The sequence below is a fragment of the Pelobates fuscus genome, chromosome 2 (genome assembly GCF_036172605.1).
Source record: "Pelobates fuscus isolate aPelFus1 chromosome 2, aPelFus1.pri, whole genome shotgun sequence".
In the NCBI taxonomy this organism is placed as follows: Eukaryota; Metazoa; Chordata; class Amphibia; order Anura; family Pelobatidae; genus Pelobates; species Pelobates fuscus.
The window spans coordinates 169663107-169677280 of NC_086318.1; the positions used below are offsets into that span (position 1 = coordinate 169663107).

The window sequence follows — 14174 nt, forward strand, 5'->3', positions numbered from 1 at the left end:
TAGACAATAAAGTGAGTGGCAATGAGTGGGGCCCTCAATAATAAAGTGGGGGGTGAACCTACTGCCCTCCCCCAGCCCCTCATCATGCAGGCAGTGACAAGGGGTCCCTTCCCCAATAAAAACTTCCAACTCTAGGGCCTTAACCGTAATAATACTCAGTGGGGTGCAATAAACTAAAAACCTGTATATTAATAAGAAAATAAAAAAAATACTTACCTTTATATAGCTTTTGTTCTTCCATCTTCTTTTTTTCAGCACCAAAAAAGGCCAAATAAAGATCCTTAATGTTATAATAAAAAAGGTAAATACAATCTTGCAAGCATGGGGAATCGGTAGAGCCCCAGCTTTCAAAGCATTGTTGAAGTTGCACGACAGATGGGGATCTATCTTTTAGCCATCCTGTGTACATACACAGACCATCATACAGAGACATACAGCCTGTATGTCTCTGTATGGCTGTCTGTGTATGTATTCAAAAGGAATAAATGCAGGCAACACTCCAATAGTAAGGATGGTATATTTATTGATAGGTGAACCACCCCATAGAAAGTGCAACGTTTCGGCTGAGCAGAGCCTTATTGCATGATCTGAAACGTGACACTTTCGATGGGGTGGTTCACCTACCAGTACATATACCATCCTTACTATTGGAGTGTTGCCTGCGTTTATTGCTTTTGAAGACTTTACTGGTGGATCCAGCGACGTCCGCCTGACATGGAGCATCCACCACTGTGGATGGCCGCAGCATTTACACGGTATCAGTGTGCAGGGTTCTTTGTTTGTCTCTGTATGTATGTCTCTGTATGCCTTGTCTGTATGTCTCTTTATGACTGTCTGTGTATGTATGTCTCTGTATCATTGTGTATGTATGTCTCTATATGCCTATCTCTATGTTTCTTTATGTATGTGTCTGTATTTCTGTGTGTGCCTGTGTATGAATGTATGTCTGTGTTTGTACGACAATGTACCTGTATGTGTAGATTGTATGACTGTGTTTGTTTGATTGTGTGCCTTTTATGACTGTGTGTCTGTATATCTTTGTGACTGTGTGCCTGAATAATTATGTCTGTGTGCTTGTATGGTTGTGTATTTGTGCATGTATGCATTTCTGCCTGTATCTATGTCTATGTGGGAGAAAAAGAGAGATAGATAGGGGCTGGGGGGGGAAGAAAGAGACAGAAAGGGGCTGGCGGGGAAGTAAAAAATACATAAGAGGGGTTGTAGGAGACACACTATGACCCATCTCACCTGTGCTGTGCTTTCTGGTTTGTAGATTGTCCAGTCCCAGTGTATACCACAGCCAGAGCCCTTCCGTGCTCTCCCTCCGCTGTCCGCCCGTGTGGTAGGCCTTGCCGCTGCGGCGGCAGGTTTTCGTGCCGGTACTCTGCATGATCTGCAAGGTGTACTGTGGCCAGCAGTGGTGAGAGAGACCTGCCTTTCCGCTGGATGCTCACGTTTTTCAGGGGATTTTAGTGAGGTGTCACGGAGCTCAGGGAAATGGCCTCTACTCTGGTGCGGTGTCAGGCTCTTCCCTCCCTGTTACTATTTTTAATAGCCCCTATCTGTGGCAACAAGTGGGGGCTGAAGGGGGACATTAAGTCCACCCCCCGTTTAGTTAAACAGCCCCCACTTGCAGGTTGTGGAGAAGGGCATGGGGTACCCCATGGCCCCCCACCTCCAGTTTTAATTAAATAGGTGCCTAGTCCCCCTTTTATTGGATTAGCGACTGGGTAGCAATAGCCACTGTCTGCTCGCTGTTTTGCCTACTCGCAGCACAGTGCACACTTGTGGCACAAAAATATGTTCATCTGAAAACAAATGCCCAAATCTACCAGTTACTACTTTTCAAATTGCACAAAAAGGCACTTTTAGAATAATTGCCAAAGTACCTTTACACTATAAAAGGTTCACTCAGTGCATGCACATTTCACATGTGATCATCCGACCAAGTTGCCCTTAGTGTTTTCATTTACCTGTCAAACCAGCAGTTGAAGGACTCCATAAAAGTGTTAAATCAGGGTAAGGAGGTACCAGTGGACACCGGCACCATAACCTCCCCAGTGACATGAAGTGATTTTGGTGCCCAGAGTGATTCTTGCCCTTTCCTCCTTACACCTAGATAAGTCTGGTGTAATTTTTAGTCATATAGCAACATGTGATAACCTTTCATGTGTAGCATGTTTTACTTAAAGCACACTGTTTTGCTTAAAGTATCATTTTCTAAGAATTGCTATGGGACACATTACAATTTTAAGTTGCCTCTAATAACATTTGTTACAAATAGGTTTTGTAGTACTGAAACAGCCAGTAATTGCTCATTTACAGCATCAGCTTTTTGACCGTTATCAACTTCCTGGTCAAAAATCGAAACAAGAAGGGAAAACAAGCCCTTTTTAAAATTCCCAGATTCCATCCCAACTTGCTTAAACAAAATATTAATTTGAAAACATGAGCATATATAGTAATGTATCTTCATATCCTGTGGATTCCAACTCATCTAATCAATTTTTAACAAATCATTTATAGTGGTGTGTTCATATACCAACATTTTATCTGTGTAATTAATCAACTAACATATATAATAAGCTTAAAACAACATATTGGACTTTACCTTGTACCCCAAGACTCCTGAACGACCTTTAGATCCTTGAGGTCCTTGATAGGCCTATAAACAAACCAAATATATAAGTGGTCAAATCAATTTATGTATTTACTGCTTCAATTTGTAAGTAAACAAGATTAGACAAATATACTTTGTTTGAAGAAATCACTTCAAGGAGGATTCTTGTAAAAAGAATTTGGTGCATTGCAGAATTCATAGGTATGGATCCATTCAAGCAAACCTCTTAAGCCAATCTTCTTCAATAGTTTCTCAACAAGCCTTTAAACAAATGTTGTACTTTTGTAGATAGCGGTTTGCTTTCAGGTACATTCATTTACATGTAGCTCACCTTGTTTGTTATCTTATAATCCTCTAGATTTGTTTCTATTAATGTAAATTTTAAAATTACATTTTCTCTTAAGATCTCTCAAATGTGTAGTCACATCACTGATACCATGATTCCACAGCCTTTATTCATTAATAATGTTGTTTATTCTCCATTGAGTTTTTTATCACATGACTCCAAGACTCAAAGCTGCATTCTCAAGTTTCTAGGATTCTATAATAAAATTGTGTAATCCACTGCATCAGTAGATAATGTCAGCAACTTTATTCCCAGACGTTGATGTTCCACAATTCTAGCCGTATATGAGGTCACGTGGCATCATATCCCCATAAGCTAAGTGTTTGACAAGCTTTTTTAAATATTAAAAACATTTTATCCCTATAATTTATACATGGCGTACAATGCTAAAGTTGCGTACAATGCTAAAGTCCTCTTGGGTATTACAATATGAATTTATTACAGTAAATAGGGATTCTAAAAATACAAATAAAGAATTTATACAACTACTAGTCATTTCAGCAAGGTGTACATTATTAATCCAAGTCTTACCTCAACTCCATCAATCCCATCCCTTCCAGAACTGCCAGGGTCTCCTAGAACTCCCTGAAAACAGACAAAACGAATGCAGAAAGACAATATCACAGTGAATTTGAAAATTGTCATGGATTGCAATGTATTTGACAACTGAAGAGTACATAAAAAACTGACAATAATTTAACTCCATCTGTGTTACATACATGTTTCCTACTAATCTAGCCAAGTGCTGGTGTTGAAGGTTGTATAGAGGTACATTTTTACATCTTTAGTGGGCATGCCAGGAGATTGTTCATTATTGGAAAGGCATTCACAAATCCATTACAACTATCACTACAATACGAGTTCTACCCTAAAACGTTATTATTGTTTCATCATAACAGAATCCCGAAACATAAATACAAGCACTCACTTTTGTTCCCTATGCAACCATGGGCAAATCCCTTATACCAGTGAAATGGAAATCCACTCACCCTCCAACTTTAACTGAATAGCACACTTCAGTGGAAAATATTAGAAAGTAGGCGGACCTTAAATGGTCCCTAGGAAAACACTGCAGTAAATACCTAACAATTTGCGAGCCATGGATTAAATATTAGATATTGCCACACTGGTGCTAAGTGGTTTCAGAACAGACCCACAGGATTGTACATATTGGACCCCATGCACCTCATGTGCTGTCTATGAAGACAACCTTTTGAGTCACTGAGCAGTTATGCCAAAGATATTTTCCCCACGATATTCATGCTTCACCTGGAGTTTGATTCCTACCTTTGCCTTTCCACCCTGCTATTTCTTAACTCCCCACAAGTCTATTATTTATTGTTTCCCATTTATTTGTACAGTTATGCACTATTTGGTATTTGTATGTGCTGTTTTAATAAGTTGTATGTAATTTTTTTTTTGTTTTCACAAATATTCATATATTTACAGATGGTGTACAGACACTCTACTTTCTGTCAGTAAAGCATGCTGTAAAGAATGTGATACATTATTTTTCTGTGACATTTTCCTTTGATGGATTAAAAAAAACAATTTAAAAAAAAGTGACAATATTAGCACTTCACACAAATACTATGTAAATTAAATAAATATTGTACGATTTTATACTAGTCTATTTGTATGTACTAATACAGTTTTAGTTTACAAAATAAGCTTAGTATGCTTATTACAAAACAATTTTCTCGCACTTGAAGCTGTAAAATAAGGGCACCAGCAACACATAATTAATACAAAAGAATGATGATTACCTGGGGACCTTGAGACCCTCGACGACCTTTTTGACCAAGGACACCCTAGTGAAGATGATAAAATCCATTAAAGATATGTATATGTGTATAAATAATCATTTTTTCTAGGTAATGTCCTATGCAATTAATATGCCTATAGAATAAAAATACTTTATACAAAAGTGTATTTCAGTATATCAGTGCACACATATATATATTGGATCTATTATACCTATTAATAATTTTATGTCTGTCAGTTTTTTTTACTTTTTTATATATATTCTTTCACATGTGATCTTGCTATTATCAAGATCAATAGCAAGATCATACTTTATCCTAATGATATGGATATACCAAAGTCAGTAACACTCTTACCGGCATGCCTTTAAATCCTTGCTTTCCTGGTTCTCCAGAATCTCCAATAATCCCCTTAAAGAAAAAAAAAGAAAAAACATATTGATGTTTTTATAAAACTGTCTTACATAACAAATCATAAAAATCTATTCTTTACAAGTGGACCTCTTCAGTGCGTTCTTAGCTTCATGGCTTGAAGTAACACCTCTGATGGAGATGTGATTATATTAATTGTCATTGTAGCCATAAGAAGTCTGTATATACTGACAATGAATGGTCTGTAGAATTCTTTAATTTTCTGTAAACTGTTGCACAAAAGGATATTACAATTTGTTTTGGAACTAGAAACTTTTAAAATAGTGCTCTGAGGCCTGAGCAATTGCCTAGCTCTAGAGATTAGCACTTATTTAAAAAGAGGAAGAAAAAAGACGGGTTGTCTCACAGCCACTGGGGTAAAACAAGGTCCATTTAATGTCAATTTCTGTTGAAATCTGCACTTTAAAAAAAAATTAAAAATTAAAAAAGAGTGAATATTTATTCAGACCATGATGAAAAATAAATAAATAAATAAATAACAGTTTTACTATACCTTTTGACCTTGTCGTCCTTGACGGCCCTCTTTTCCAGGAAAACCATCATCACCCTAAAATGAAATAGTATTTTACTTTTTTTTTACTTACAGTATTTTATACTGATCTTATTTAATTTAAATTACAAACATTATGTTTGTCCTGCCAACATTTCTATAAAATTTTCGAATTCATTGAGTGGCAAGTGTAAAATTACTAAAAATCTAAAAACTAGCCAATAAGTCAGCTACAGTATTTTAGAGTCAAATGTTAGTAAGCAAGAACATCTCAGCCTTCCAAGGGTGATTTGATAATGCTTTTTAGAGCTAGGATGTACTTCGAAACTAGTAACAATTGAAGTGTCATTCCTACTGAAAATGGTTATTTTTTTTAACTGGAAAAGGTAAGTATAGATGCCTGATTTAATTTTAGTTTTATTTAACTTTTACTTTTGTATTCCTAAACAGTAAACTATGCAACAAATAGTTATTTGGTTTCAATGTTTTACAGTGTCTGTAATAAATTATGTTTGTTACTTTCTTTCTGTGACACCATACCCAACTGTGTTCTAGTTTTCTTGCTCTTGTTAGTGATGGGGTCAGGAAAGGCATTGCTCATTTATAAACACAATGTTATCATATCAACATTTTTAGGAGTTATGCATAAAAAATTCATCTTATGTTATCACAGTCTTCTTAGATGTGTTACTTTAGGAATATTTGTTTCAGTCATAGTATCTATTCTTAATTCAATCTATGCACCACTAGTCTTAATTAAAGAATTTTGGATAGTAGGATGTTCAGTGCATGTACTCTACATATTCATATGTAGGATGTTCAGTGCACGTACTCTACATATTCATATTCTACTTATTCAAGTAAGGTATAAAACAGAATACAAAGTATAAAAAGAATAATACAGGTCACTTACCTTCACACCTCTGAATCCGGTAATTCCTTCAAATCCCGTTTCACCTTCTTCTCCCTAAATAGTTAATATTAAGTTAATTAATACTACTAAAACTATCAACAAAATAGATACCCCCTTATAACGGGTTACATTTGTAAAAGAATAATATATTTATTATGTAAAAAGGTAAATGTAACAGCATCCCATCACATGTACTTTACATCTTTTTTCGTTATCAGTATTACACAATAAGAATATATATAGCTCTCTATTGTGATTTATTGAAGTTAGCTCAAAGTAATTTGTTGCCACTGGCTCACACCGTCTGAATCTATAACATAAATGCAATTCTGTTCTGTTCTTGTATGTCCTTAAACAAACCAATGACCAAGTATCACTCCACGTATTAGGATATACTAAAGTTCAAGGGCAGACACTACATTCACTCTGTTTTTCTAGTCTACAGCCATTCCCTTAGGAATTTTGAAAAATGACTAGTCCTGGACACCACCAGTGCAAGCCAAATTAGTCTGTTGAAGATCTTCTGGACCTTAAGGTTCTCTAGATAATCTAATGGATGTACCTGCTGCATAAGCAATGCGAGTTATCCTGTTGTTGTCTTTAATACTATTGTCCTATTGTTAAATAGAGCTCATAATAATCTTTCATGCTATTACCCGCATCTTACCTGCACATTAAATATATATAGAAATGTATCCTATAGATCAGGCTTCCCCAAACTCCGGTCCTCCAGATGTTGCTGAACTAAAACTCAGCCTATCTATTTCATTCATAGAATCATGGGAGTTTTAGTTCAGCAACATCTGGAGGGCCGGAGTTTGGGGAAGCCTGCTATAGACTGTAAGCTCGTTTGAGCAGGGTCCTCTTCAACCTATCATTCCTGTACGTTTTTTTTTTAATTGTCCTAGTTATAGCTAAATACCCTCTCTTATAATATTGTAAAGCGCTACGGAATCTGTTGGCGTTATATAAATGGCAATAATAATAATTATAATAATAATATAGATCCTAACATAGAATACAAAGAACCAATACCCAGAGAGAGATGAGCTGGATTAAGGATACTCTTTTCTAGATCTTACTTATTGCTGGGTAAGTCGAGATTTCTAAGTTGAAGAGGAAATCCAATCACTGTAAATTGTATTGTGTAAAGACAAAGTTCGAAATGTGTGTTTACCTTCTCTCCTTTTGGCCCTTGGATTCCTCTGACTCCAGATGGTCCTGTAATTCCCTAAAAAATACAATCTAATATTACATTGCTGAAAGTGAATAGACATGACTCTAAAGTTCTATCATTGATACAGCATAAAGTGGCAGATCCAGGGGGGGAGCAACGGGGCAATTTCCCCCTCCCCCCGAGAAAACCAAGCAGAACGAGGGTCTCCCTCTCCCCTGCCAGCACATGCAGGGCGCCGGCCCTGCAATGTGCATTCACAGACCGGAGGGGAGATCAGAGATCTCCCTCCGTGGTCCGCAGGCACTGTGCTGGCAGCCGGCAGGGGAGGAAGGGAGAGAGGACCCGGGAGCTCAGCCTGGTCTCGTGAGAGTGAACTGGAGCTACGGGCTAGAGTTCACTCTGACCACTAGGACCACTAGGATTCTCCACCGGACCACCAAGGATCGAGAAATGTCCCCCCTCCTCCCTCAGTAAAGGTAAGAAGGGAGAGGGGACATAATGTATATTTGTTTTAAATAAATTTTTAAAAAAACACATATTATAAAAAAGCCCCCCTACCCTTCTTATCATACACACATACACTGCCCCCATACACACACTGCCCCCATACACACACTGTCCCCCATACACACACTGCCCCCATACACACACTGCCCCCATACACACACTGCCCCCATACACACACTGTCCCATACACACATTGCCCCCCACACACATACACCGCCCCCATACACACACTGCCCCATGCACACATTGCCCCCCCATACACACACATTGCCCCACACTCACATATACACTGCAATCCTCACACACACACTGCAACTGTCACACAAACACACACTGACCCACACATACACTGCACCACTCACACACACCACTGCTCCTATGCCCTATTACAGACCCATTTCCCAGCAGACCTCAGGTAAGTTGTCAAACTGTTCTTAAACAGTTTGACTACTTACTCTGGGACTGGGTCCCGGCACTATTGACACCATTACCACTAGTGTATATGACTTATAAGTGTCTAAATCCCAATTCTATACTTACTTTAAACCCTTCTGCTCCAGTTAATCCTTTAAAGCCAGGGTCACCACGATCACCCTTTTAAAGTAAGATGTTACATTATTCGCATTTAATAAATAAATTAATACATACGTATCTAGTAAATAAATGTCATGGTTTTATTTCATTTATGGATTTAGCAAGTGGGGGTGTATATCTGTGTGTGCTATACTGTTCACTAAAAACTATTTACAATTATTAAGTACACACCAACAGTTCCAACTGAATCTTTTCGAACGGTAAATTGAGAGATAAACAGGTGTGGCTTATATGAGGGTTATAGCCAAACCATGAAGAACCAATGGTAATCTATGCCATCATCACAATCTGGTCATAATAAACTGTATGTCTGCTTGGAGTGCGCTGATTATTCCAGTCAGAGTCATGTTGAGTTCAGATAATGGTCAACAAGTAGGACGTGCCATGTGAAAGTGAGACCTCTTATAATGCTGTTTGAGTTCCAAGGATTATATCTATAGCGTTCCCATTATTTAACCTTTCCATAACACATGATTCTCCCAGGGATTCAAAATTAAATGGGATTTGACCTACCTCTATGAATTTTAATCTACCATTTCATTCCAGAGCATATTCTATCAATATTATTTACTATATGTTACACATTATTATATATTATCTTTATTACTTTTTACACTATTCCATTATGTGTGTTTGCACTGGACTGTTGTTATATTTTGGTCTCAAATGGTTGATTTGTAATAAAATCACTTGTATGTTTTTTGTTTTACTTCATTTACACTGTAGAATGATTTTGATGCTTTATAAAAAAATAATAATAAGGCTTTGATAGCTTGTGTGCATCTATTATATTTTTGACATACCCTTTCACCAGTAATTCCTTGTTCTCCTTTTTCACCCTTTATTCCTGCTTCCCCCTAAAAAGAACATATTTTTACTTTTACTCATTTTTAATGCACAATTAAATATTCAGGTTTTTTTTTAACATAAATCACGTACTTTGGGGCCTGGGTCTCCAAGTCTTCCATATTGCCCTGGACTACCTCGTACTCCCTAAACAAAAAATATATAAATAAATGAAAAACAATCGGTATGAAACCAGTGGAAATTAAAAGTGACACTATAGCAACTCTATAACAATAAATGTAAATACCCTTTAAAGTCAACGGACTAGCTGGATTGACGAACCAATTAATATCCCCAGTGGAGTTTTTGTACAAACAAACATGCATATCTAAACTATGCTGTGATAAAACATTGACAACACCATTTTAATGCAAACCATAAAAATTACAAATGAATGTGTAATTTACTACATGGGTTGTATGCAATAATGCTGAAGCAAACACAACTCTAGAATATGTCTAAATTCCTTCAATACCAGCACCTAGACTGACTGGGTCATATGTGCACACAATGAATTTCACCATTTTTTTTTGTCAATCAAAAGTTTATTGAGGCATAACATTAAAAGATTAGACATTACAGCAGTGACATTAATTCACAAGAAATTGAGTGCGTATGTAACAGGCATTATGGTTTTGAGGTACTACAAAGTGCATATAATATTAGCCTGATATTGTGTGCTGGACGAGGGAAAACAAAATGTCACAAACATAACTGAAGGGCATAATTTTAAAGTAAAAATAGTATGAAAAGAAATGACACAGTGCACTTATTTATAACTAAAGGAATCGAAGTAGCGTGGATAGTAACTGGTAGTGAGTGAAACATAAAATAGAACCAAAGGGTACTATCCTTAACCCCTTAAGGACCAAACACATGTCATGTGTCCTTAAGGGGTTAAAGAAGTAAGTTATGTGGCATATAACTTCTGCCTATTAAGAATATAGAGGACTAAGTTGCCCCAATAGTCAACCTTTCCCCTAAGTAGGACAGAGTGGGGAGATCCATGCCATCACCTATCATGATGGGGTAAACCTCATCTTCTGTGCCCAAACACCTCCAGTCTTCAAGCCCAGACATCATGGGGAATCTGATCCAATTTCCACTGACTCTACTTAAGGTGGTTGAACAAGAGTCCATAGAGAGACCATAATGATCTTCCAGGGGATGTGGATGGTGGGTTTGGTGTGACTCCAATTAGTTTCCCAACCCAGAGGATCTTTGAGTTGTGGCAGTATTCAGGATCAGCATATCAGTGGCTGCATTGGAATGTGCACGCCCATGGATCTAGTGCCAGAAGTTATGGCAAAAAAGCATCAAGCGTTTCATAAAAGGTGAGGTCCTGTAATCTTTATTATCTTACCAGATAAACTATTAAAGAAAGCTTAAGACACCATACCAATAGCAGTGCATGTAGTAAGTTCAATAAAGGGTCAATCTCTTCTAGTTTTGGAAGTGATTTTAGATGATATTTTGGTTTTGGGACATCGTGTATGAAATATATATCTTGTTTTGTCTCAAATTAATTTTCTGAATTTACCACGGTGATCTAAGCTGATTACAAAGAGATTAGAAACACCTGAACACCTGTACATAAATATATGAAATTGTGCATATGCATCCAGGTTTTAGAATACATTAATTATATCCCTCATAAAACTAGGATCCCTGCAGTCTCTAAATAAAGGTGTAGAGCCTGTGAGCAAAAAGTGTATATATTATTTCCCGAAACCTAACAATGTTGTCATTCATTTTGAGTGATATATTTGTAGTGAATTTGCAATTACCATAACAAAACCTCTCTTGAGACATACATACTGGTATCTTGCTAGTACAGTGAGTATAAGGGTTATCTGTTAATTTTCTCCTTTTTATTTTTTAATGAGTTTGTTGGTGTATGCAAAATGTTTGCAGATTTTATTTTTTTCCAGGATTTAGCTTGTGTAACTATTTGGAATGCTCGAATTTCGGTACCAAAAACAATTTGAGAAGGTAATTTGTGCAGCCAAAACAGCAGGAGAAAAATTGAATATCACTGTGCTGACATGCAAAAATGGCTACGATGTTGGCCTAATAGCAAGCATTTTGCAACGTCAATTCTGACTTGACAAAATTAGGTAATTTTTGTCAAGTCAGAATTGGCTTTTTTTTTTATCCAGAATATTTTTATATGTATCTGGATTTTAAAAAAAACGAAGTGAGAGAACTTTTTCAATGATTTATTGTAATGTTTTTCCTTTTGTGATCTTGTATTAAATAAAAATGGGGAGCAGGATTCCTTTTAAGTTAAAAAAGGGGATTTAACCAAAAATAAAAAGAAAGTCAGAGGGCAATTGACCAGTCACTCACTCGTTCCATCCTGGCAAGAGCTGAGCTTTCCTAAACAGCCAGTTTGTAGTAATAGATGGAGTTTATATGGTGTTTAGCACTCCAGTAGTATTAGGCAGCTCAATCACGCAATTCAAAGTCTCTTCTCTTATCAAATAAATGTAAATTGCTTATACAGGGAAGGAGGGGTGGCATCGTACAATATTTTCCGATAATATATGTAACAGAGATGGAGAAATATATAGTGCAGCATTTCTAATAAAATGGAAGAATAAGTAAGGAATACTTTTACAGATTTTGAGAACTCTTGAAAGCTCGACTTGTATGAGCGTGAGTGGTATAATTCTCACGTCTGGATTCATGTGGGTTCCATTGGTCTCAGTCAGCAGTCCAGGAGTTTGAATAAAAATATAAAACATACAGATAGACTAATCTAGTCTAGTATATCTGGATAAAAATAGATAAAGGATAAAATTAAAATGCACGCATGTGGCATTGTGGTTGATAGAAAAGATCTGAACTGTATGCTCGATGGTTGCTAGGACCGCTAGTTAAAAATCTCAGCGGTGCGAGATCGAATTATGCTAGCTAATCACCACATTACAGAAGATTCCAAAATATTATAATTAATAATCCTATGGGAGTCAATAAGACCCTATATTGCTATAATTGAGGCATTTTACCTCCACATGCATCCCTCCATGCCTCCCACCAGTGGGAATTGGGTGGGAGCTATTCTAATATTCATGGGAATTAACGCGTTGTCATTATAATAGTAAATAGTAGTGCCCCTCCACTGGCCCCACGCAATGGGCAACAGGTGAGGGCCCTAATACTAATAGTAAAGGTGGGAGAACCTAGTGGGTATCAGATCGGAACTATTCTAATATTCATGGGGAAGGACCAAGTGTCCCTCCTCTAGCTCATGGCAGTACTTACCCTCGGGCCTATCATACTCAGCCATCCATGGACATTGCTAGACCGTGTACCACCATAACGCCTGGAAGGCATCATCCAGGCACAGTTCCCTCCCTACTAGGAGCTCAAGTTCCATCACCCTCTCCTCCATGGGCTGCTCTCCCAGAAAAGGCATCCGCAGAGTCACTTGGTCCTGAGCGCGCTGCTCGCAGCTTGGGAGGCTCTCTCTCTCTGCTGAACCTCAACTCCCTCCAGGACCTCATACCAGAGTTCTTTATGGATTGTATCCCTCCATTCCAGGTCACTCTCCTCTGAGGCAGGACCAAAATCCTGGGACAGAGCTGGAACTTCTCCTCATATGGGGACGCTCCATGGGTGCTAGCTCGATCCATCTCCACAAATTCCAGGAGGTATGCAAGCATCCCACTGCTGTCACCAGATATGGCGATATACCCTCCTGAAGGTCGCCCCTTCCAGTTGTGATCAGCTCCAGAGTGATTATAGCTTCTTGCACAGGTTACCGCGGTCACCCAAACACTAGTCGAGACTTAGTGAAGGGTGAAGAAGACCCTTTTTTTATTATGGCCAGATGGCCCACTTATATACACAGCAAGGTTACAGTTAACCCCAGAACACTCCCACAACATGCCCATGAATTTCTTGTGTCAGCATGACTAAGCACAAAAATATAAACTGAATTTCTTGTGTCAGCATGACTAAGCATCCCTTAACTAGTTGTGTGCTTGAGACAACACCTGTTTTGTATGTTTGTGCTGTTGTAAGGGATGCTTTTCAAGGGGTTGAATAATTTTTAGACTGGATAATTCATTATAAGTTGCATTTTCAGTTGAATTTGGGAAAACCACTTGAATCATTTGTTGTGCTGAGCTATTTCAATTGATTTAGTTTAATTTGTTCATTGCAAACAGCTGAAAGTCTGTAAATGTTGATAATAAACCCGATCTTGAATTAATAATTTTGATTACAACTGTATATATTTGCATAAAGACCTACAAGTTCCCCTCCCTTGTTGTTGGTATATGTGACCAAAGATTGCACCGAGGCAAGTACCATTTAGAAGTCCTGAATCCATGGGTCTGTGGAGGTGTAGATGGATGGATGGATGGATGGATAGATGGATAGATGCATAGATGGATAGATGGATAGATGGATGTGCACAGCACTGTAAATAATCTACCAATGTCCATCCGGTGATTAGTTTCTGGATCCACCCCTGTCT

The 14174-nt window shown here is 37.7% G+C and overlaps 1 protein-coding gene across 1 annotated transcript in view; it reads right to left on the reverse strand.

Moving 5' to 3' along the window:
* Positions 1-14174, reverse strand: part of LOC134585672 (collagen alpha-1(XXII) chain-like) — a 53882-nt gene that overhangs the window by 29167 nt on the left and 10541 nt on the right. The window contains exons 8-17 of the mRNA XM_063441126.1: positions 9782-9835; positions 9646-9699; positions 8789-8842; positions 7742-7795; positions 6565-6618; positions 5655-5708; positions 5087-5140; positions 4733-4777; positions 3498-3551; positions 2612-2665 (exon numbers count right to left, since the gene is read on the reverse strand). Of these exons, the coding sequence (XP_063297196.1) occupies positions 2612-2665; positions 3498-3551; positions 4733-4777; positions 5087-5140; positions 5655-5708; positions 6565-6618; positions 7742-7795; positions 8789-8842; positions 9646-9699; positions 9782-9835 (531 nt within the window). The remainder of the gene's footprint in view (positions 1-2611; positions 2666-3497; positions 3552-4732; positions 4778-5086; positions 5141-5654; positions 5709-6564; positions 6619-7741; positions 7796-8788; positions 8843-9645; positions 9700-9781; positions 9836-14174) is intronic.